Source organism: Adiantum capillus-veneris, chromosome 1 (assembly GCF_014529385.1).
Source record: "Adiantum capillus-veneris isolate H3 chromosome 1, ASM1452938v2, whole genome shotgun sequence".
Lineage (NCBI taxonomy): Eukaryota > Viridiplantae > Streptophyta > Polypodiopsida > Polypodiales > Pteridaceae > Adiantum > Adiantum capillus-veneris.
This window is the reverse complement of record NC_140931.1, coordinates 157153828-157178490: the sequence shown is the minus strand read 5'-3', so window position 1 is coordinate 157178490 and position 24663 is coordinate 157153828. Positions and strand designations below refer to the sequence as shown.

General features: G+C 44.9%; 1 protein-coding gene across 2 annotated transcripts in view; it reads left to right on the top strand.

Annotated features, from left to right (window-relative positions):
- Positions 1–2811: 2811 nt before the first annotated feature.
- LOC147465866 (NOL1/NOP2/sun family protein) overlaps positions 2812–24663 on the top strand; it is a 48600-nt gene continuing 26748 nt past the window's right edge. Inside the window, exons 1-7 of one of the 2 annotated variants that reach the window (XR_015189527.1) lie at positions 2812–2988; positions 10785–10903; positions 11022–11188; positions 11289–11442; positions 22395–22532; positions 22684–22746; positions 23454–23575. Coding sequence is in view for 1 of the 2 variants with exons in the window: in XM_086522503.1 (XP_086378629.1) it covers positions 2825–2988; positions 10785–10903; positions 11022–11188; positions 11289–11442; positions 22395–22532; positions 22684–22746; positions 23454–23575 (927 nt within the window). In the remaining variant the exon portion in view is untranslated. The remainder of the gene's footprint in view (positions 2989–10784; positions 10904–11021; positions 11189–11288; positions 11443–22394; positions 22533–22683; positions 22747–23453; positions 23576–24663) is intronic. The other variant, XM_086522503.1, reaches the window with a different exon arrangement.

Sequence of the window (24663 nt, the reverse complement as noted above, 5' to 3'; positions counted from 1 at the left end):
AATAATGTCGAAATTTAGTTGCGCTAAAAACCATTCCTAAGGCTTCTCTTTCAGTAGTGGTATATCCTTGTTCAACCTAACTAAATCTCCGATTGGCACAATAACTGGATAATCAGTCCATCCTTCTGGCTGAGCTAATATTGCTCCCATCGTCAGTCCTGAAGCATCTACATGTACATGAAAAATGACATCCCAATTCGGTTGTCGAAGTACTAGCTTACTAATAATGACATTCTTCAAATTCTGAAAGCTTTCTTCACAATCAGCAGTCCAACTGAACTTGCTGTTCTTCTTTGTGAGCTCATACAAAGGTAGAGCCTGGGAAGCAAACTGATGCACAAATCTTCTATAGAAATTGATATATCCCAAGAGAGCTTAATTCTGATGCATTGCGGGGTGCCTTGTCATGATGGACACACTGAATCTTGTCATTGGCCATTTCTATATCATTTTTGGACACTCCATGTCCCAGTAGTTGTCCTTTTCAGACCAAGAAACCAGATTTGAATGGGTTTAAACAGATCCACTTTTCCTCACAACGCTGGAAAACCATTTCCAAAAAGAGTAAATGCTTATCCTCCTCTGAATATACAGAGAAGTAATCCATGAATATAGCAAGGAGTTTGTGGAGAAATTCACTGAATATTTTCATCATACATCGTTGGAAAGTCGCTGGAGCATTGCAAAGACCAAACGGCATAACCAGATACATGAATGCTCCCCACTCAGTAATAAAAGTAGTTTTACTCCGATCTTTAGGAGCAATCTGTAACTGTTTATAACCGCTATAACCATCCATAAAGCTATACATCTCATTTCCTACAATTTCGTCAAGCAGCATGTCCGTAAATGCTAATGGAAAGGGATCCTTGATGGTCTGAGCATTCAACTTTCGATAATCCACACAGACTCAAAGCTTCCCATTCTTCTTGGGCACCACCACAATTGGAAATAACCAGTCACTACTGGCTACTTCAGTAATGAACCCAACCTTCAGAAGGTTATTGATCTCTTCCTTGACGTTCTTAGCATAATTAGGATTCATTCTGTATCGTTGCAACCGTACTGGTTTGGCATCTGGCTTCAATGGTATACGATGTTGACATACCTCTGGATCTACTCCCTTGAGATTAGTATCTTTCCATGCGAACACATCTTTGTACTGTTGGAACATGTGTCGGGCCTTCTCTTTCATTAGTGGATTCATATGTTTGTTGACTTTGATCAGTCTAGGATTCTCCTCAGAACCGAGATTCCATTCCTCTATTTCTTGATCATCTAGAAGCAACCAGTTAGGCCCACCACCTTTTCGTTTGGTTGGCTCCTCAGCATAATCCCAAGACGGTCCTCTGAGCTCTGAACTGCTATTCTAATTTTTAGTAACTTCTCCAGAGTGTGCTTGTTCAGAAATCGCTGGTGTACTAGAATCAACTGGTTCTTCCGGCCTTCCAATCAACTGAACTAGTCGTTCCCGAGAGTTCAGTTCAGTGAACTGATCTGGAATTGCTTCTTTTGCTTTTCATCGTGATCTTTGTCTAGTAATACTGCGTTGAGATCTATTTTAGCTAGTGGAAAAATATTCATTGCCGCCAACATCCTCTCAATTCTCTTCACCTTATACTTATGGCAAAGCTCTTCTGGTCGCAACTCCTAATGTTGTTTATCTGAATGTGAATTCTGCTCTAATGGCACCTTGTATGGTCAGAGTCTGATTGGCATAGTCGTGAATAACCTATGCCGTTCATAATCGTGGGCACCCTAGTAGCATCCCATATGAGCCTTACACATCTAGTACTAGGAAGCTAGTCTTGAACTTTTCTTTGTCCACCCTTATCTGTATACTCTCTATCATCCCAGTTGCCTGCACAACACGATGATCCGCCATTCGAACTTTGAAAGGTGTTGGTTTCAGATTTGTGATACCCATTCTTTGCTGAGCCTTGCAGGAGACAGTTCCCATCTGTTGGAGCTGTGTTTGCCTTCTACAGTCTATAGAGCAACGGGCAATGATGAAGCATGTAGATTTGCAACATTATTAGCTAGGAAGGACGAATACAACATTGTGTGTGTGTGTGTGTGTGTGTGTGAGAGAGAGAGAGAGAGAGAGAGAGAGAGAGAGAGAGAGAGAGAGAGTGCAAGGACCCTTTAAAGAGGAGAAAATGCTATACACAAAATAAAAGAGAAGAGAAACACCTCTTTATATGGACACAAAAGGTCTTTTGACTTTCCACCTTTATTTGTCTTTTCATTTCCTAAACTCACCCTTCACTTACACTTGATATGTTTTGAAAGAATTTTTATTTTCTGAGAATCGTGCCCACACAAAGGATGCTCTCATCAAAATTTTAAAAGTAGGACCCGAACCTGTGCACCTCAAATGTCGCCTCTATGGGCAATGAGCTAACCAATCTGGCTAAGAGCCAACGCTGCCTCACGTTGAAGCCTTGCAAATTAAAAGTAATCCCACCTTGTCCCCTCCCTAGCCCTCCTACACTCGTGCATGGTCATCCACTGCTTCCTTCCCAAGTCCTCTATGCACGAAGCACTAGCTTCTTTCCTCCCCGCCCCCCTGCCTGTGTCTTTGCCATGTGTTCCCTCCTTGCGCTACCATGCCATGCACATGCCCACTCTCTTTCCCCATCCCTTTGCTTCTAAACCCTTCCATTTTTCCTTTCAAACTATTACCACCATTTTTTGATTTTTCACCAACTCGTACCCCCTACTCACTTGTTTCAATCGTAAATGGTGGTAAATAATTTTCCAAAATGACAATATATGTCATTGACATACTGTGATCCTCATATAAATATTACACTACGCACAAATGTGTGTGTGTGAGAGAGAGAGAGAGAGAGAGAGAGAGAGAGAGATGGTGGAGCAGGCGAGCCCCGGGTACAGGCCCAACCTGCAGTTCAATGCGGACGTCGAGGCTTTCTTCCGTAGAGTCTTCGGGATGGACCACTTTGAAGCTATTTGCCAGGCTCTCACGTTGGTTCCTCTTCCTATTACCTGCAATGCTCTTCTACAACTTACGTGTGCTGCGTTTGAAAGAGCATTGTTAGAGCTCAGCACGCACTGTGATGATTTACCTTCTGCTTTATGAAATTAAAGAAAGGCTTGAGCTTCATAACATTTCTTCTCCTCCTCGAAAAAAATCACCTCAGTTAATTTGTTGTGGTTGGAGTTGTTGTGATCATAAGAGACGTCTTTGTGACATTCCCGTGCCAGTGAATTGGTGTTATTGATGATGGTAAAGGCTTGAGCTTCATAACTAGGAGTTCATGTGTTCTCCTCCTCCAAAAGAATCGCCTTTGTCAATTTGTGATTTGTTTGGTCGGTGTCTGCCATGGTTGTTTACGTTATGTTGTGTTGATCATAAGAGATGTCTTTGTGACATTCCCATGCGTGTCGCCACCGATCAATCGGTGGCCAATGCTATAATTGTCATTCAACAACAGCAATGTTCATACAATCTATCAGGTCACGTTAAAAAAGTAGTGTCAAATGCAATGTCCTTGTAGCCACAACAGCAAGTGCGTACAATCTATCTGGTCAGGTTTGTCTGTACTGTCCGACCTTATTGCCATGCGAGCAGTGCCACTTCATTAGCTTGTCTGTATTGTTACAAGCTTTCAGGAGCCATGTCACCCTCCATCCAAACTTCTTGGCCCACCTTGAATGGTTCTGAAAGATTTTCTGTTTTACCGTTTTACCTGTCCTTCCTCTTACAGAAAGGTTACCAAGTGTTTTTCCACTTATCATTCGAAGATCAACCTTTGAATTTGTCACGATCCTGGTTCTGCCACGTCCTTCTCTTTGTCTTGATCCATTTTTGTCTGCAATCTATGCATCTGTTGCTTTCACTAACCATTGTTCCTTAAACCTTTGTCTGTATCGAGTTCTCTCTCGATGGACATTGTGCCGACTACTGTCCCAGTTTATTGCTTTAAAAACCCTCTCCTTGCTTGAACCACTCTCAACCAAAGCTTGGTCTTTCTTTAAGTTTGTAACCGTTTTCTGCTCTTGCTCTTGGAATTGATCCTTGGGATTGCTAGATTTCACACGTTTGGTGAGTAATGCAGAATATTCTCTTTGCTCAATGCAACAATGCTTAACTTTTGTGGGAAGTCTACAAGACTTTTCTTGAGTCGTTATTCTAAAGTAACGAGTCTAAGGTTAAATAATCCCAAAACTCTTGATTGTAGCTTTGTGATCTGTTTTCCTCCTTAAATGATAATTGATTTCATGGAAATAAAACGTTTTTCAAAAGCTTGTGTAAGCCTTTATAAAGCAAACAACTGCTTGAAGTCTAACCAAGTCGTCCTAGGAACTTGTTGTTGTGACTAGAAGAGTAGAACACCATTGCAAAGCATTGCCCTTCCAAATGATGAGGCTTTTGTCGCTTTGGAGGCTTCTGTGAAGTTTCCTCCCAAGTAAGATGTAACGGGGATGGGCACCACGTGCCAATGGAAAAGAATGGACTGAACAACTTTAAGCACTTCAAATAACACTGAACTGAAAGAGATGCACGACACACGAGACGGGGAGTGGCGGAATTCCACCCCGAGAGAGGACTGGTCCCAAACCTTGGCGCCCCTTCGGTATTTCTTTATATTGCTTGAATTCAGAACATTGCCGGTACTCCAAGCTCTAGAGCGTGCCAGAAAATGAGCCCATGGCACATATTTAAAGGCCCTTGGCCTATGAAAAACAATTACATGAAAAGCTTCAAACTCAAAAGCATCTAAGCATCTGGTCCCAAAAGCACTAGCCCCAAAAGCTGCCAGCGGCTTTTGCGGAAATCCGGACAACTGTCACGTCATCAGCGAAAAATGCCGAAATCCGTACAATCTGCCACGTCAGCAAGTTAGCATAAATTGCGGTAGTCCGTACAGTGCTGCCACGACATCAGTTCCCCATGCAATTGAGTGTGTTTGTGTGTGGGCTTGCTTTACCTTAATATTAGTCTTTGGGTCTCTTGGCCCCCATCGGACGAGGTCCCATAAGTTGGTAAGAACTTCGTATAAAATTACCCCACTCGACGAGGCTGTGTAAGTTGGTAAAACTTCTGTTGTTGCTTCTTCTTCTTCTGCTTCTTCACTTAGGGTTTAGGCTCCTCGGCTGGGATTTGCTGGTTGGCTCTGTTCTTTAGTGACTTGATACGTCAACAGTTTGTGACAAAGAAGCATCAAATTGTTGAATAAAAGACAAATCCTTTGACTCATCTTGCACTCCATGAAAAGTATCAAACTTATAACACTTTCTCCTCCTACCTTGTAGTCTTCTTTTTTGAGTGGAGTCAACTGATGTAATCACCGGCTAGTTGGATAATCGACTCGAACTCGAAAAACTATAAATGAAAAGACTTGAACGGGTAAGAAAAGATCACTGACACGGAAGTGGTGCAGTTATACTTTAGAGAGTGCTGGCTCTTAAGTGAAGCGCCTTTGGCAGTATTTCTTATTGATTATACAAGAGAGTTTATAATTGTTAATGTGACCACGCACGTCTGGTCTACAATTGGGCGGTGCCCATTAATATGTAGGCCCTTGGCCTTAAAGCAACTTAAAAAGCAACCTAATAATTATAGGTTTCTTTAAACTCGCCATAGTCATCATATTTCATTAATTCCAACGTCAAAAGCTTTCAATGTAGAATTACGCCATGTCTGCCTATTGTACACTGTCGCGTTAGCATGGGCGGTACAATCGTGTGATTTTTACCTTGATTTATGAAAATCTACGCATAGAGAAGGGTCTTTGGTGTGTGTGTGTGTGGGTGTGGTTAATAATGCCTATCTTACTCATGAAGCTTTTCGTTGCATGATTGGCGATATTATTCCTCCGCTGTTGGCTCAAATGCATATTGATTTGGATGCTGCTTGGTATCGTTTTGTCATGAGAGTACAAACGTTGATTTGTGACTATGGTAGGCAGCATTTGCAGCGTATTCGAGAGAATGTCATTGATGCGAAATAGGTCAGTCACGATTACAACAGTTGGCTGATTTTCGCTCACTGTCTGACTCTGAAATGACGGAGTTATGTGAAGCTAAAGTGTGTATTCAGCAAAATGATAAGAGGAAGATTGCTAAGTGGCAGACGCACGCACGTCAACAGGCTTTTATGGATAAAGGTTGTGCTTCGAAGAAATTTTTTAAGCATTTGCATCATTCAAGAGTCTCACAGTCGATTAAACGGGTCAAGGGCTTGGACTTCTTCGAAGCGGGAACTTGTTGAGGTTATGGTTTCACATTATCTTGCTGCTCCATCTCAGCCTTCTTTGGCAGCTTGTCGAGCGCGTGAATTGTTGCTTTCCTATGTTCGTCCGATCCTGTCTTCGCAGGAGGCACAATGCCTGGAGGTTCCTTTTTCTGTCTCAGAATTGCATAGTGCCTTGCTTGCATTGGGCCGGTGGCGATCTCCTGGTTGGGACGGACTTACTGTGGAATTTTTCCTCTCATTTTAGGATGCTCTTAAACATCCCCTGATCTTCATGATTAATGTGGCATGGGAAAAACAGGCTCTACCACTTTCATGGAAAGATGGCTTACTTAAGTTGTTGCCCAAGCAAGCGCTTTGTGAGCAGTTCTCTCATTGGCGGCCTATAACTTTGATGCCAGTGATATACAAGATTTTGGCTAAAATGTTGGTCCACCGCATCAAGGACTATTTGTTTACAGGACTTTATCAGGCTCAGTATGGTTTCATTCCTCGTCGTCAAATCATGGACAATTTGGCCAATCTTATGATTGGCATGGAGTATGCTAAGTATACGCAGCAAGATGTGCTGATCATGCAAGTTGATATTGAAAAGGCCTTTGACACTGTGCACTGGGACTTCATTGCTGCCACAATGAGATGTCTAGGATTTGGTCCTAAGTTGGCCAATGTGGTTTATTTCTTGTATGATTGTAGTACGTCTTCGGGAATCCTGGACAGGGAATTGACAGAATCGTGGCCGCTTGGTTGTTCGGTTAGGCAAGGTTGCCCTATTAGTGCTTTGTTGTATGCAATTGCCTCTCATCCTTTGTTGATGTATCTGGATCACGATCACTTGACCTCTGCGCAGCGTCTTCATGGTTTGCAGCTACCATCGGGTCATACTTTTGTTGGGCAGGCTTATGCGGATGACTCACTGTTTATGCCTTGCAATCAGCAAAACGATGTTCAAGAGATTATGAACACTTTGGAATTGTTTGCGATTGCAGCTGGTCTTAAAGTCAATTTCCGTAAATCAAAGCTTCTGCCGCTTCGTTCTTGTGATTGGCGTGCTCTGTTGTGGCCAGGAGAGATTGTTCTTCCAAATGTAATCACTAGGCATTTGGGCTATCCAATTGGATGGAATGTTACTCACATGCAGAAAGTGGATTGGGTTATGAATCGCTTGAATGTTAAATTGCATTACTGGAAGCTTTCTACCTGGCCGCTACATGTTCGCCTGCGAATTGTTCAGAGTATCCTCATGGCATATGTTCAGTTCTTTTTGCCATTGTTGCATTGGCCTCGTCATCGTCTTGACTCTCTCATGTCGGCCATTTTGTCTCATTTGTGGCGAACGCGTGCTCACAAAAAAGGTTTGCGCCTGATATCGATGGCAAAACTTTGTACACCAAAGAGATTTGGCGGTTTGAATATTTTGGACCTGCGTAGGCATGTCATTGCTAGGAAGGCTATGCTTTTGCTTACACTTGTGCAATAATCTCAGCCTTGGACTCTTATGTTTGCACACTTGAGTCAGCATGTGGTTACATCCTCATTTGGTCACTGGCAATCATCCATGTGGGAGGCAGTATTTGGTAAGATGAATGGTCATATTCCTGGATGCCCACTTTCCTCCACCTTGCTTTCTGCATGGAAACAGGTTACGATTCATCTCTCATGGAATGCTCGGAGGGAAGGAAACTCACTTCGTGCGGAGAGCCTTCATTGGAGTCGGGCTTTTTCTCTTACTTTGGTTGACCGCTCGCCTCGCCAAGCGTATTTCCTCTCTTGCCGTGGCATTCGAGTGGTTGAGGATGTGGTGGATGCAGCTGGTTTCATTTTCGAGTTTCCATTTGCCGCTCGCCGCTTTGGATTGGGCATGCATTATCGCCAGTTTTGGAGAGAATTACAGCAAATGTTGACAGGTTTCTTGCCTATTTCACCTTTGGCTGATGGTGATCGCATGTCTGATTGGAAGCTTGGGGAAATGCCCTTTCGAGATCTTTCTGCCGGCCGGGCATATGCTCTTCTTCTGCCTTGTCCATGGATTGCTGATCATTGCAATGCTATTTGGCACATGCATAAATCAGATATTTGGTGGCGCAGGATTATATTTGCAATATGGGAAAGCCATTTGCCGTCGAAAGAGCGTTTGTTTCTTTGGAGGTGTCTACTTGGTGTGCTCCCGGTGGGTACCTTTCTTCGGATGCGCCGTATCTGCCATTCATCATGTGTTCGTTGCTTATCTGCCGAGGAGGATGTTTGTCACCTCTTATGGGATTGCTGTGTCACTCGAGACTTCCTTCGCCGGGTATCTGCGTGTATGCGGCTACGTTTTCCCACGACGGTCTTCCATAAGCGGTTTTGGGTTTTTGGTATCTTCTCGCCGGCGTTGCAGTGCTTTGCAGCCTTCTTCATGTGGGTGAGGTTCTGGGCGTACTGGAGCCTGTGACGACAACATAATGGCTATATGTTCCATCGCATTCATACAGATCCCTTACCTTTTTTCAAGATTTCCCTTCGGCAGTCTTTGCGGTTCGCCTTGGAAGTCGGTGATATCACGGCAGAGATACATCATCTTTCTTATGAATGCTTTTAGAAATTTTGTACAGCCGAACACTGTTGTGTTCCTTTCATTGTACAACTTTTTGGTGGGTTTTCCTCTCTTTGAGGTTTCCCACAGATAGATAAATCAAATTGCTTTACCAAAAAAAAAGTGTGTGTGGGTGTGGGTGGTGGGGCATTGGCTAGAGAAGAGTACTTGTCTACAATTATGCATGCATACACAAAAACCTAAACATTATTGTACATGTGGTCATGCAAATAAATCCGATCATTAGACACATTATTTGACTTAGATTGAATGATGTAGTCCATCATCTTCAAACACAGATACAACTTCAAACAAACAACAAAACATAGAACAAGGTTGATACATCAATCCGGTGATGGTTTGTATCAAGTGAGTTGGTGCTCTTTGTAACAAGCTCAAGTGGGCCCTGTTGACTAATCAATCAAGTATTGGTTTCATAGTAGTCAAGTACGGAACGGGACATATAATACGTCGAAGTATAATACGTGTACTAGATGCCTTTTTTGAGGACCTCAAATACTTTTTAATTACATAATTTTCTTGCACGGCCCTTCCACACGTGGACTCTAGGCCCTTGGTAGCTCTACCCACGCACCCGTATTGGTGTGGACTTGGTGATATGGGACACCAGCCCTGGTGGTAGAGGCTAGCATGTTGGCTGCAGACACCCAAGCTTGGGGGTGAGCCCGTATTGGTTCTATGGCTGGGAAATGAATCTGATGTCTGCTCTCTATGCTTGTCTTTGTGTGAGTGTGGCTTGTGTCACGTCATGTGTGCAGGATGGATCCGGCAAAGGACTAACACATCTGCTACCAATAACTGGTCACCAGCAAGCGATCTCTACATAAAAAGTGCCTCGACAACAACTTATGTATGCCTGCCACATTATCTTGTCTGAATGCTGCTACATCACTGTGTCTATACAGTCTGGTGAATCACACCGCGATTCGTAGGCTGCTTTGTTTAGTGCTCGACGTTGCGGTTTTTTCCTCCCAGTCAGCTGTATCCTTGTCAACCCGGTGCGGTAGTGATACGTCCCTGTTTTGTGACATATACACCTCGTTTTAGAAGGGGAAGCACGCCTCTTCCGTGTCTTTGCCAAGTGATAAACTTAGTAGTGTTTCAATTCTTTCCAACTGTTTAAAGTGTGTACCGGTGATTTTCCCGCTGGCATGTGGTGCCGGCCGGTTATAGGGATCCTATGATGTACAGGCTCACAAAGGTGTTGATAGGGTCTGACAGTTATGACCTTGACAAGAACATGTTTCTTAAATTAAGATTTGGGCTCCAGGTCGTTACTGTTGAAAAATTTAAATGTTTTAAGTACACGTAACAACATTCAGGAGAGAAAACTACAGTTTAAGGATCAGTGACCACCCATGGGAAGTTAATTTATAATTTCAATTTTAATTCCGACAAAGCGGGGAATCTAAGGATGCACTATGTCAAGTTTGAAGATTGTGTTTCAGTTTGTTGTTCATGCTTGATTCCAGGTTTTTACGTTAAGATGCTCATTTTTTAAAGGAGTGGACAGATCAGCCTTTCAACTTTTTTCTCACGTCCATGGGATTATTGATTGTAAAGTGGAGGTTGCATTAAATGTAAGTTAATTCCATGTCAAGCTTCTCCTGTTTATTTTACGTCTCTCTTTTGTTTGATTCACGTCTTAATTTGACATTTGTTTTCTTTTCTCCTTTGTTGACTATGGATTTGTAGCCCTTCTTTTTCTTTTATTGGTGTACTGATCTCTTGATTGAGTGTTTTGTTCGAGTGTTTTAGCCAACTTTATAAGGCATTCACGTGAGTCTTTGCATTTTTTTTTTTTTTTCATTGAGGCATCTGGTTTGACAGTAATATCGAGCCTTGCCCGACCTTGCTTGCATTTTTTTTTTTCTTTTATCCTGCATGTATCTGCTTTGGCACAACAAATACTTGAATTTATGCCGAACAATGTGTTCTGCATTTATTTGTTCTCTCGATTTGGATCAGTTGCCCTTCAAGCTATGCATGTGTCAGAGTGAATACTCTTCAGAAAACCTGCCAGGAAGTGCTTACGAATCTTCTCAAAGTTTTGAAGGACTCTCACACCACATCTATTTCAAAGCCTGGTAAGTTTCAGTATTTACTACTTCCGTTGGGAGGTTGCTTTAGCAGTAACAACTGTTGCAAATCTTAAACCCATACAATCAAGGTCAGCTCTGTGATTTGATGCTTGCTTGTTTATAGATGAAGCAAATGAAGATACACTTTGTTTTGAGCATCCTGTCGTGAAGAACACCATTGTTGTTCAAGGTGATGGTCCACATCAGATAGATTATATAGGAAAGCATGGTGTCTTCAAGGAGGTAGTAGTAAGCCGGAAATGCGCGGAGTCCGTTTTGCGTGGAGCCAATGTATGTCAGCTCTCATGTATAAAATCTCTCTAGGTTTGATGTTTGGTGTGCTAGAAATCATGACTGTTTTGGTACTCAGTGCACTTTAATGTCATATCAGGTTTTTGTACCCGGTGTACTTGCTTGCAGTGGACATGTAGAGCAAGGTGATATAGTTGCAGTCTCTGTTGCAGTAGAGCATCTGGATGAGAAGGGAGACTGGGTCGTTGGTTTGACAAGAGGGACTATTCTGCTGTCAGAACATGGAAACGCTCGTAAGTGGAAAGCATTTTACGTGCTGCATTCCCTCTTTCAAGATTCAATTTTTGTGGCTTTAAAAGGATCCAATCATTTGTGAGGTCCTATTGAAAAAGGTAAAGGGAACACCAATTCGGACAAGATGTGCATGTTGTAACTGACAGAAGTGGACATTTTTTAGATGCTTCCGGAATGCTTGTTTGAGATAGTGTCTGTTTGGTGGGGTCTAATCAGGTCAACTCAAATCCGAGCAGAGCTAGCTGCCCCCCTACTGGTGGTTGAGGCGGTCACCAGATCTGTGTCCTTCATACACCGCATGTGGGAGCTTCCTAGAGACAGATATACACGCCTTGCACTTGAGTCCTCTCGACAGTTAGCCATGTAGGGAGATACAACATGCTGGTATGGGGAGATGACATCATGGTTTCAGGCGCATGGGTTCAGCATAGACAGATTGCCTCCCTTCCAGTACTCACTGGATGCGCCCTCTCTGACTCTTACACAGTCCGAGATCACCAGGCTCGTTCGCTAGGACTTGACTCAGCTAGACACCAAGAGGACATGGATACAGCCAGTACAGGAGCTGGGCACGAAGATGGTTTTCTACAGAGAGCATCTCCTCCAGCTTATGGAGGATGTTTTTGTGACGAGGCCCAGATACATGGACACCCACTTGTCTCATGGGATACGATGTGCTATTGACCAGATACGCACATCTTCACACCAGCTGCGGATCGAGACTGGGAGATAGAGCGGAGTACCAGCAGAGGCCAGGACATGCCCCCTGTGTGACGTCGAGCCTCAGACAGAGTTGCGCTACACATGCCATTGCCCCGTCTAATACGAGATACGAGGCCGCTTCCATTGCTTGTTTAGAGAGGGCTTTTGACCATTCTCTAGAGTCATCCGGTACGAGGATCAGAGACGCCTGAATTTGTTTTTGCTCGAGCTGCGCAGACACAGAGATACCCTGATGAGAGGAGAGGCTAGCTAGTCTCAGAGACAGATCACAAACTTCTTTAGAGCTGCCACTGGACACCCGGAGGAGTTACTACCACAGGAGAGCTCGTCGCTTTACACCAGAGGCATACTGATCGACCGAGCAATCGAGCTGGGGAGATCCAGGCGCCCACGACTGCGGAGGACTACACAGCATCGACAGAGGCTGCATTAGAGGATTCGGGTCACTTTGGCTCGACATGCACGACGCCTGGTCAGACTACTGACGATGGAGGAGATTGATGAGATCCGCAAGCGACCGATGCTAGATCTCCTGTGATCTAGCTATCCCAACTAGCTGTTTAGCTGCTTAGTCCACGCCTAGCAATTTAGGATTCCATAGTATTTTATTTTGTCATTCTGTCATTTTGTCATCTTGTTACTTTGACTTTGTACCAAATCCACCACATTGTAACTTTCTGGTCTCATAGGTCACTTTGGCCTTTTGAAGACGTTAATATAACATTTCATTTTCATTTCATTTCTCTCTCTCTCTCTCTCTCTCTCTCTCTCTCTCTCTTGTTGAAGAAGCTGTGGTGCTGACCCACTGCTGCACATGCACGCTGCCCCCCCCCCCCCCCCCCCCCCCCCCCCCCCCCCCCCCCCCCCTCCCAACCTACCCTCCCACCCGTAGGTACAGCAGCAGCAGCAGACAGTTCGCCAAAAATCAGAAATCACAGGCCTTCAGAATTTTTCGGTTTTTTCGAACAATTGCAGAATTCAGGGAATTTACAGGAAATTCAGTAATTGCAGAAATTCAAAAATTACAGAATTGGCAGAAAATTGCAGAAATTACATAAAATGGGGTTTTTTTGTCTCTTTGGTCGTATTTTGCAGAAATTGCAGAAAATGCGCCATGTATGCTTAGTGTGGAACATGTATGCATAATATGGAAGCACTTGTGCGTGTAGGTCATTTTTTCCTCGTTTTTGGCACCGATCAAACACGAGGAAGCAAAATGATAAGGTCGACCCCTTAGAAGATGCAGTTCAAAATTGTAAAGAAGAAATGACCGAAACCATTAACAAGATCAACCGTCACCTATTAGGGACAATAAAAATGCTCGAAGATCACGTTTCAGCCCAAGAAAGCAAGATTGCGGCAATGGGAGATCGGATGACGGCCCCAAGACGAAGAGACTGCGTCACTCAAGAAGGAGCTCGCTGAGGCACGATCACGAAACACACTTGAAGAGAGAGAATTGCAACCCTCTGTGATAGAAGAACTCAACACTATTAAAGAGCAAGTGCGAGCCATCAAAGAAGGGGAAGAGTAACATAAAGAAATGACGACTTCTTGGGTGGACGTTATTACAAAGACTCAACAGAAAGCAGATGAGGCTGAGAAATGGATTGAGGTTGCCAAGAAAGGGAAAAGCAAGGAAACAACATCCACACCCACCATTATCAACCTGACACTAGAAGCGGAGCAAAGAAGACGTGTACGCTCTTTACATGTGAGAATTTGCGGCCTTAAAGACAAAGATAATGTAGATGAAGAGGTAAAAAAACTCATGGCTTTGATGGGAGTTCATGAGCCGACGCACTCAAGAGCTTGGAGAGTGGGCAACAAGAAAAATGGGAGCAAGGGGGAAACCTTGAAAGAAAGGGCACTCATCCTTCGCTTTCCTCCATGGAAGCGAAGGACTTTTTGAAGAAGAGACCAACTCTTAAGAAGACGGGCATCTTTCTCGGGGATGACCTTACCCTCTCACAGGTTGCCCACGTACAGGAAGTAATGCAAGAGATTAGAGTGGCAAGGGACGAAGGTAAGATTGCTTTTTACCGAGATGGAAAAGTTGTGATATTGGAGCCACGCCCCACATGACGGTGTGAGGCCTATGGGACCACACTCAAAGTTGCCACCTGGAACTGTAATGGATCTATGCGTCTTGATGTGGGTGGTTTTGAGGAGAGTTTTAGCGGGAGAGACATCATTTTCTACTCTGAGACACATCAAGTCCCTGGGCAGTCTATGCCTCACATTAGTGGTTATAGATGGGAGACAGTTTGTAGACAGGAGACACGATCAGAGCACAGAGGGCGGGGCTCAGGAGGAGTGGCAGTGTTATTCAGGGAGGAGTTGCAGTCATTGATACATATAACTAGTAGGGATAAGCAAGCTAGGTACATGTAGGTGAGATTGAGAGCAGAGACTGGCAGATATCTTTACATTGCCATTTGCTACTTTTCCCCGAGTACATCAATATATGCACCACCCAAAGGAGAGTCCCCCTTCTCTATTTTGGATGATGACATATGGGAATTCTTTAGAGATGGCGACATTATCATTCTAGGGGACTTCAATGCTAGGATTGCGCATCATCATACGGTATTTTATGATACTTCAGAGGAGATGCTGAGAGAGCTGGATATTGCAAAGACGGGCCTATCCAGAATATCAGGGGATGGGGAACATACTGAGTATGGACGACACTTGATAGACATGGGGACTGCACATGGATTGGCCATCTTGAATGGCCTACAGAAATTTCCCGCTGCAGGAGGCTTCACATGCTTTCCACATAGACATGGAGCCAGCACGGAAGATATGTCATGGCACAGCGGAGCCTCATATCTAAAATACAGGATCTCATAGTTGGGCCTCGACCTGTTGGGGTGGCAGTGGATCGTGCTATTGTGTCGCTGACCATAAATTTCCAGTTCAATGTAGCACACATTCCATGGGGAGCAGCCCCTACTCGCTACATCTTCACGCGAGAGACGGATTCTGTATACATAGACAGGATTTACAGACGCCTATCGACTGAGGAGCCGGGGCGACCTCTGGAGGAGGTTACTACTATATTGACACAGACATTACACGATGCTGCAGTAGAGGCAGACCACACACAACCTGAGCAGGGACGTCGTTCTGGGAGCATGTCTCAGAATAGCTGGTATGATGAGGAATGCCGTTAGACTAGAGCTAGACTTCAGAGGGAAGTGCTTTTGGGGGACATCACTCACAGACAGTCACAGATTGACTTCTGACGCCTAGTGCGGTGGAAGAAGAGGGCATTTTTGGCTCGACTAGAGCAGGATCTATACCAGCTATTCTTGAGTCAGGACTCATGTGAGGCATGGCTGCTCTGTCATGAGCAGTCCCCCCCCTGCCATTACCTCTACAGAGACCTCGTGTCAGTAAGCATAATCTTTGTACACAATTTCCGGACAGCGGCCCCTTCCCGACCCCCCCCGATCCATGCCCACACACATGTGCTTTTTTCATCGCTGAGATGGTGAAGAAGGCCATTGACAGGATGAGGACTGGGAGAGCATATGATCATGATGGCTTAGTGGTTGAGTATTTCATGCATGCTAGAGATCTACTAGCAGAGCTTCTAGGAGTTATGTTTAACCGTGCCATGTGTGAGGGCTTGCTTGATACTTGGATCCTATCTATGATCGTACCTATCTTCAAGTCAGGAGACCCTATGGAGCCTGGGAATTATCGCACTATCATGATTGGACACACACTGGCACAGTTGTACGCATCCATTCTTGAGCAGCAGCTGAGTAGATGGGCAGAGAGGGAGGGCATGCGTGTTGTTGGGCAGGCAGGGTTCAGGAGAGGTTTTTCTACTCTTGACCATATCTTGACACTCAGGGTCATCATCGAGGAGGGCAGATCCCATGGGAGACGGATCTATTGTAGCTTTGTGGACTTCTGCAAAGCATTTGACACAGTACCCAGAGCTAGATTGATGCACATATTACAGGAGATGGGAGTACCCACAGAGCTCATTTGGGGGATCATGGCATTGTACAGATCAATAGTAGGGCATGCACGCACCTCAGAGGGTCTATTTACACCAGTTCACTCCACTATTGGAGTGAAGCAGGGCTGCCCGCTCTCTCCTACTCTATTCGGCATGTATGTGGATGAGGTTTCTGACTACATTGAGAGAGATGGTGATAGAGGTGCACCGCTGGCACGGACATGGATTCCGCTATTGTTATATGCTGATGATAGTGTTGATCTCCGACTCTCTTAAGGGGATGCAACGTCACTTGGATGCTTTGCATAGGTTTGCCCATGAAAGTGGCTTGTCTGTCAACCTTGGTAAAACCAAGGTCATGGTATTAAATACCACCCCACAGTGGATCCGGAGGTCAGCACCCGCATTCACATATAGCACCTACATTCACATATGGCCAGGAGACGGGGGAATATACAGATGCTTACACTTACCTTGGAGTGGTTTTAGTGGACCAACATTTTCTTTGAGGAGAGCAATAGAGACTAGATTGACCAGAGCCCATTCGGCATTGGGGAGACTGGAGAGGATGTGTTCACAGGTTCAGTTTCAGGAGCCTCGGATGAAGCTCTGGCTCTTTGACATTGTGGTGGCTTCTGTATTGCTCTATGGAGCTGAGATATGGGGGCCTTCATTGGATCATCACGAGAGAACAGGTCGCACTGAAGTCTGGCGGATGGGCGGACATGGAGAAGCCTTTGGTCTCTATGATCTCGCGGCTCGTTAGAGCCAAGGCTTCGGTACCACGTGCCATTATCCGAGCAGAGCTAGCTGCCCCCCCCACTAGTGGTAGAGGGGCTCACCAGATTTGTTTCCTTCATACACCGCTTGTGGGAACTTCCCAGAGATAGATACGCCCACCTTGCACTTGAGTCCTCTCGACAGTTAGCAAGGCAGGGAGACACAGCATGTTGGTATGGGGAGATGACGTCATGGTTCCAGGCACATGGGTTCAGTATAGACAGACTGCCCCCCTTCAAGTACTCACTGGATGCACCCTCTTTGACTCTTACACAGTCCAAGACCATGAGGCTCATCCGCCAGGACCTGACTCAGCTAGACACCAGGAGGACATGGGTATAGCCAACACAGGAGGTAAGCACGAAGATGGCTTTCTACAGAGAGCATCTTCTCCAGCTTACAGCGGATGGTTTTGTGACGAGGCCCAGATACATGGACACCCACTTGTCTCATGGGATACGGTGTGCTATTGGCCAGATACGCACATCTTGACACTAGCTGCGGATTGAGACTGGGAGATACAGCGGAGTGCCAACAGAGGCCAGGACATGCACCCTGTGTGACATGGAGCCTGAGACAGAGTTACACTACATATGCCATCGCCCCGTCTACTACGAGATATGAGGGCGCTTCCACTGCTTGTTCAGAGAGGGCTTTGGACCACTCTCTAGAGTCATGAGGTACGAGGATCAGAGATGCTTGTGTTTGTTTCTGCTCGAGCTGTGCAGACACAGAGAGAGCCTGATGAGAGGAGAGGCTAGCCAGTCTCAGAGAGGAGAGGCTAGCCAGTCTCAGAGACACATCACAGACTTATTTAGAGCAGACACTGGACACCTAGAGGAGCTACTACCACAACAAATCTTGTCACCTCACACGAGAGGCACATTGATCGATCGAGCGACTGAGCTCGGCAGATCCAGACGCCCACGACTGCGGAGGACTACACAGCATCGACGGAGGCTACATTAGAGGATTTAGATCACTTTGGCCCGACATGCACGACGCCCGGTCAGACTACTGTCCATGGAGGAGATTGATGAGATCCGCCAGCGACCGATGCTGGATTTCTTGTGACTTGTGATTTAGCTATCCTAGCTAGCTGCTTAGTTCACACCTACGAGTTTAGGATCCCATAGTACTTTTATTTTATCATTTTGTCATTTGTTACTTTGACTTTGTATCAGATTCACCACATTGTAACGCTCTGGTCTCTTAGGTCGTTTTGGCCTTTTGAAGACCTTAATATAACATTTCATTTCATTTCATTTCTCTCTCTCTCTCTCTCTCTCTCTCTCTCTCAGATTTTCGACAGCTGGAGGTTTTACTTGCTTTCCACACCGACATGGTGCCAGCACAGTGGATTATGTTATGGCCCAGCCAGGTCTCATTCCATTCTTTCAAGATTTCATGGTGGGCACTAGGCCAGTTGGAGTGGCAGTTGATCATGCTATCTTGTCCTTCACCCTGCGTTTCAGTTCAGCACAGCTCCATTAGGAGAGGTCCCTACACACGTCTGGTATACCTTCATGAGGGAGACGGACTCTGTGTATATGGATGAGATATACAAGAAGCTATGCACCCAGGAGCCAGGACGGCCACTAGATGAACTCACTCAGATATTGACAGAGACGCTCCATGATGCAGCATCAGAAGCATATCCCCACAACCAGCCTACACGGAGACGATTTGGAAAAATTCCCCAGAACAGTTGGTATGATGAGGAGTGTAGAGAGATGAGGATCAAGTTACATAGGGAAGTGCTCATGGGTATTACCACACATAGACAGTCATGGATTATCTTTCACCGCCTAGTGCGACGAAAGAAAAGGGCTTATTTATCCCAGCTAGAGCAAGATTTGTATCAGTTATTTATAAGTTAGGACTCAAGCGAAGCATGGAGGCTATTCCACGAACATTCACCACCACCAACGGTCACCTCCACTGAGACATGGGGGGAATATGCCCCATCTCTCTACACAGTATCAGGACAACCACCTCTGCCAGACCCACTAGAGACATGCCCGGAGACATGTTCTTTCTTTACTGCCGAGAGGGTAAGGAAAGCTATTGACAAGATGAAGACAAGGAGAGCACATGATCATGATGGTCTGGTAGCAGAGCACTTCATCCATGCCAGAGATATGCTTGAAGAGCTCCTGGCTATGATGTTTAATCGAGCCATGTATGAAGGCTTCCCCTATACTTGGAGTATGTCCACGATTGTGCCTATTTTCAAGTCAGGAGATCCCATGATTCTCGCGAATTATCGCACCATCATGGTTGGTCCCACACTAGCTAGGCTGTATGCATCCATTCTTGAACAGGAGTTGAGTAGATGGGCAGAGCGAGAGGGCATAAGAGCACCAGGGCAAGCAGGTTTCAAGAGAGGTTTCTCCACTCTTGACCAGATTCTGACACTCAGAGCTATTATTGAGGAGGGTAGACACCATGGCAAGAGGATCTATTGTAGCTTTGTGGATTTCCGCAAAGCCTTCGACACAGTGTCGAGAGCCAGACTTATATGAAGATTACATGACATGGGTGTGCCTACAGAGCTCATTTGGGGGATTGTGGCTCTATATAGGACAGTGATGGGGCGGGTACGCACCACTGAGGGAATGTTTGACATGGTCCTCTCCACTATTGGAGTAAAGCAGGGATGCCCCCTATCCCCGACTCTTTTTGGGATGTATGTGGATGAGTTTTCGGACTATGTAGAGCGTCAGGGGGGCTCAGCTAGCAGGGACATGGATTCCGCTGTTACTATATGCTGATGATATTGTGCTGATTTCTGACTCTCCAGAGGGGATGCAGCGTCATTTGGATGCTCTGCATACATTTGCTCGTGACAGTGGATTGTTTGTCAATCTGGGGAAAACCAAGGTTATGGTGTTCAACACCACACCACAGTGGGTCAGGAGGTCGGCACCCACATTTATGTATGGCCAGGAGACTGTGGAGTACACAGATGCATATACTTATCTTGGGGTAGTCTTCGTTGGACCGGTGTTGTCACTAAGGAGAGCATCAGAGACTAGATTGACGAGAGCATATACAGCTTTGGGAGGACTGGAGAGGATGTGTTCGCAGGTTCAATTTCAGGAACCGCGAACAAGCTTTGGCTTTTTGACACTCTAGTGACTCCAGCTATGCTCTATGGAGTTCCAAGTATGGGGACCCTCAGTAGACCACCATGGGAGATCTGGCAACACAAACGGATGGAGATGTATGGAGAGGCCTCTGGTCTCCACGATCGCTCAGATGATTCGGGCTAAGGCCTCAGTACCACATGAGATTATCCGAGCCGAGCTAGCCGCCCCCCCCTCTCATGATGGAGGCATTGACTAGATCAATTTCCTTTATGCACGGTCTATGGGATCTCCCCAAGGACAGATACGCCCGGCCTGCCCTGTAGTCATCTCGACAACTAGCTCTACAAGGCGATACAGCATGTTGGTATGGACAGATGACAGCATGGTTTTAGTTGCATGGTCTTAACATGGATAGATTACCTCTGCTTCAATACTCCCTGGATGCACCCCCTCTGTCCCTCACACGGACAAAGATCACCAGACTCATACGTCATGATCTGATTCAGCTAAATACCAGGAACACATGGATACAGCCGACACAGGAGCTAGGCACGAAGATGGCCTTCTACAGATAGCATCTTCTCCAACTCACGGAGGACGGCTTTGTGACTAGGCTTGCATACATGGACACACACTTATCTCATGGGATAAGATGCGCTATTGGACAGATACGCACATCCTCACATCAGTTCCAAATCGAGACTGGCCATTTTCGAGGGGTGCCGGCAAGAGCTAGAATATGTCACCTATGTAACTTAGAGCTAGAGACAGAATTACACTACACATGTCACTGCCCGGCATACTATGAGATACGTGGCCGCTTCCACTGCCTGTTCAGAGAAGGGTTCGGACCTTTTTCTAGAGTCATGAGATACAAGGATCTGAGGTGTCTCGGATTGTTCCTGCTAGAGCTGCGCAGACTTAGGGAGAGCTTGCTGACGACTCAGAGGAAAGACAGTCTCAGAGACGACTCACAGATTTCTTTACACCAGCCAGAGAAGAGCCAACGGAGCAGTCATTACAGCAGATCTCAGAGCCTATCATACTAGAGGTACACTGCTTGATCGAGCCACGGAGCTTGGCAGATCCAGACGTCCACGACCTCGGGGGGTCTCCCGCTACCGACGAAGGCTGCAACAAAAGATAGAGATCACTCTAGCTCGACATGCAAGACGCCCAACCAGAGTACTGACCATGGAGGAGCTCGATGAGGTCCGACAACGACCGATGAGAGATTTCATCTGAACCCACAACCAACCCCCCCCCCCCCCCCCCCCCCCCCCTCATTTCCTTTATGCTTAGTGTTTTAGATTTAGTTCTTTGTAACTCTGTAATTTCCGTACTCAGACATGGTATCAGATTCACCAATTGTAACTTTTTGGTCTCATAGGTCATTTTGGCCTTTTGAAGACGTTATTATAACATTTCATTTCATCTCTCTCTCTCTCTCTCTCTCTCTCTCTCCCTCCTACAGCTCTCGGAACATACCTCACCCGCATACTTGAGCATCAAAAGACACTCATAGGAACACAAAAAGAGAATAACACACACCACACCATACACCCCTGTGAGGGGAGACTATGTATCACTTTGAGGTCCCATGCATCTGGCAGAGAAATCTGGTGATTAGCCTCTGATGCCAGGCCATGAGCAGGGATAGGTATTAAGAGATGCTTCGTAAGTCTCCTCATTTTGCGGAAGTCCACAGATCCGCATTTATTGTTTTGCCTTCTGTACACGAGAGGTCCAGATGTGTGTTTTTGTCACGTTTATTGAGAGGGGGCCCTTTTGAAGCTACCCCCTACCTGTCTCCATTGTCCCTTAAGAGCTCACACATATTGTAGCCTTGTTTCCTCGTTACTGCTGTTTCCCAATATGATTCCAAGAAATGCCCCCAACAAAGACTGGATGGCTGGAATATTAGTTTGAATATGAGGTCTGATGTATTGTGCAGAAGAACAGTTAAACGATTTCAAGTGTTCATGAAGCTCATTGTTGCTGGCTAGTTCTTAGATAATTATCATATTGTGTAGAAAATTGGGTAAACACTTCTTAACACCTATGAAGCTCACCATTGCTTACACTGCTTTTTATACTCCACAAGAAAGGTGATATGTAGAAATCACAGGTTCTATGGACCTGCGAAGCTAGCAGAGATTACTGATTTCATGTTTGAAAAGAGGCACCTCTAAATGATTATCAAAAGTAGTTTCCAATTGGAAAGCTGTTTTTGATTTATTATGTATTTTGTGATTCAATTTTTTTTGGAGACCATAAAAAACAGTATGCATGTGATTTCACTGCGTAGAGTAACATGCACTTGAAATGGAATCAATGGTTAAATTTTGGCAGTCATTAAAGCTTTGATGCCTCGCAGAATTGGAACAAAATGAGCGAGCGCGTTGTTATATCGGAAAGGGAAGAGCAATGCTGTCTAGAACAGCCATATTCAGAGAATTACATGGAATTGCCGTTGAAATGGTAGATCGTGTGTATAGCCTTCCTCCTTTGCATGGTGGGTAAAGACCTTAAGTTTTCTTTACTGCCATGCATGGTTTAAATTCACTTGGTAGCAAATATAGGCTCTTATTGTCAAGCAGCATTAATTAAAACAATGCTTTCTTTTCAGGTGTAACTAACAAAAGAGGATTTGTCAATGTTGGCAGGCGTTTTGAAAGGAGACATTTTTCTTCAAAATCTTCCCAGTATAGTTGCAGCCCGGGTGCTAGGTATCTCATTTTTCACAAATTACCTACACTCTCTTTGAGAAGCCACTAAGGGTATTACACATATTATACATAATGAGCTTTAGCATCAACAGCAGAAGTACAAATAGACCTTTTGCCAGCCTTCCATTTTATGTTTACCAATCTGGATCTGCCAATGTTCGAAACTTTGTTACTACCCACTAGGAGCTACTAGTGATTCTAGTTCACACAAGCCTTGACCATTTTGTGTTTTATATGGAGTCTTTGGCTTCCAAGCGTATGTAAATCATCAATCTTCAACTGCTTTGCATTTGTTTTTGGATGTGACGACACTCCATTCCTGTTTAAGTTTGTTGTGTATTTGTATTTGCAATATAGTTGGATGTTTTACCCCTGCATAAAAACATTCAGAACATGTCACACCTACCGTACTCATCACAAAATAGATAAGCTGGTCATTTCAATCTCCATCAATTTGTAATGAAACCTGACTCCGAAGTTGGACATGCTCAGTAAATGTCTTGAATACAGTCATACATATAATGATTTAGATAATCTGGTCACCTCAATTCAATGAATTTGTGTAATGAAACCTGACGCAGAAGGTTTGGCATGCTCAGTAACCAAATTTTGATGTTTTGAAGAGAGTCACTCATACATGTAACAGTTCAGATGGTAGTCTACTTTGAATCGTCAGTAACAAGGTCTAAAACATGATCTTCTTTCAGATCCACAACCTGGAGAACGAATTCTGGACATGTGTGCTGCACCTGGAGGAAAGACCACAGCGCTGGCCATCCTTATGAAGGATAAAGGCACTATAGTTGCAATAGATAGATCTCATAATAAGGCAAGAAGATCTCTGACAATTTACCATATATAGTTAATTGCAAAGAAATACCCATAGGATAAATTTTTACAATGGAGGAGGTCAAAGCACAAAGAGAGTTCATTTTGGGGAAATTATATATCCCTGCTCACAACATACCTCTCTGTTTAAATTTCTAACAAACAGGTTGGGGGAATAACCAAACAGGCAGCCTGCTGGCTGGCTCTGTGAGTAAGTAGATCCGTCCTTCTCCATGAGACATGGATTCTCATGTATAAATTGTTATGTATCCTGTACACTCCCTCTCATCAAGCCATGCATCCATATATGAACCTGGCAATGATGCTGCCAATCAACTCCACCAAGTATAGTCGTGAATCCTCGCCCAGCCAGAAACGGGTTGATTCAGGGCTATGTTGATCACGAGCCTGCATTGCTTACTGCTTCCCCGTTGCTTGTCATCTAGACCAGGCCAAGATGTAGTACAGCAACTTTCTTCTCTCCCCTTGTCATTGTTGCTAATGAGCTAGTGATGGATTTGTTGTGCTGATAAGAGGTGTCTAGGTTCCTTTTCTTTTAATGGAGCTATGGTGACACAGGGCGGCACAATGCAATGACTCAACACCTCAGCCACAATCACTAGTATTGTAATGCTGGGCCTTCACCTATGGAATTACCCATGCAGCTTCAAGTCACTCACTGACATGTGATGGCCACATTTACTACCACTAGAGAAGACATTGTTTTCGACTCAACAATGGACTCATCAATTTCAGTAGACCTAGGTTGATGACATTCTGAGGAAACACAGCGTGGGTAGCGGGCTGCACATTGATTAGAAGTAGATTTTGGATATGTCTTGCTCTGAACCTGATGAATGCTATCTTACACCAGGTCTATGGTAGTTGATGGACATACATGCCATCATTGGATACATACAATCGACCTCCGTTTAAGAGCTTGGTATGAAGTCCACATACCCATCAGTCCACACTGTGAGCGCTACGCTTTGTTTATACGTGTTATTGTATCCCACTTTATTCTAGCTAGACATGTTGATGCCATACACTAGCCACATTAAAGATCGTTGGGCCTCTAGATAACTTAAT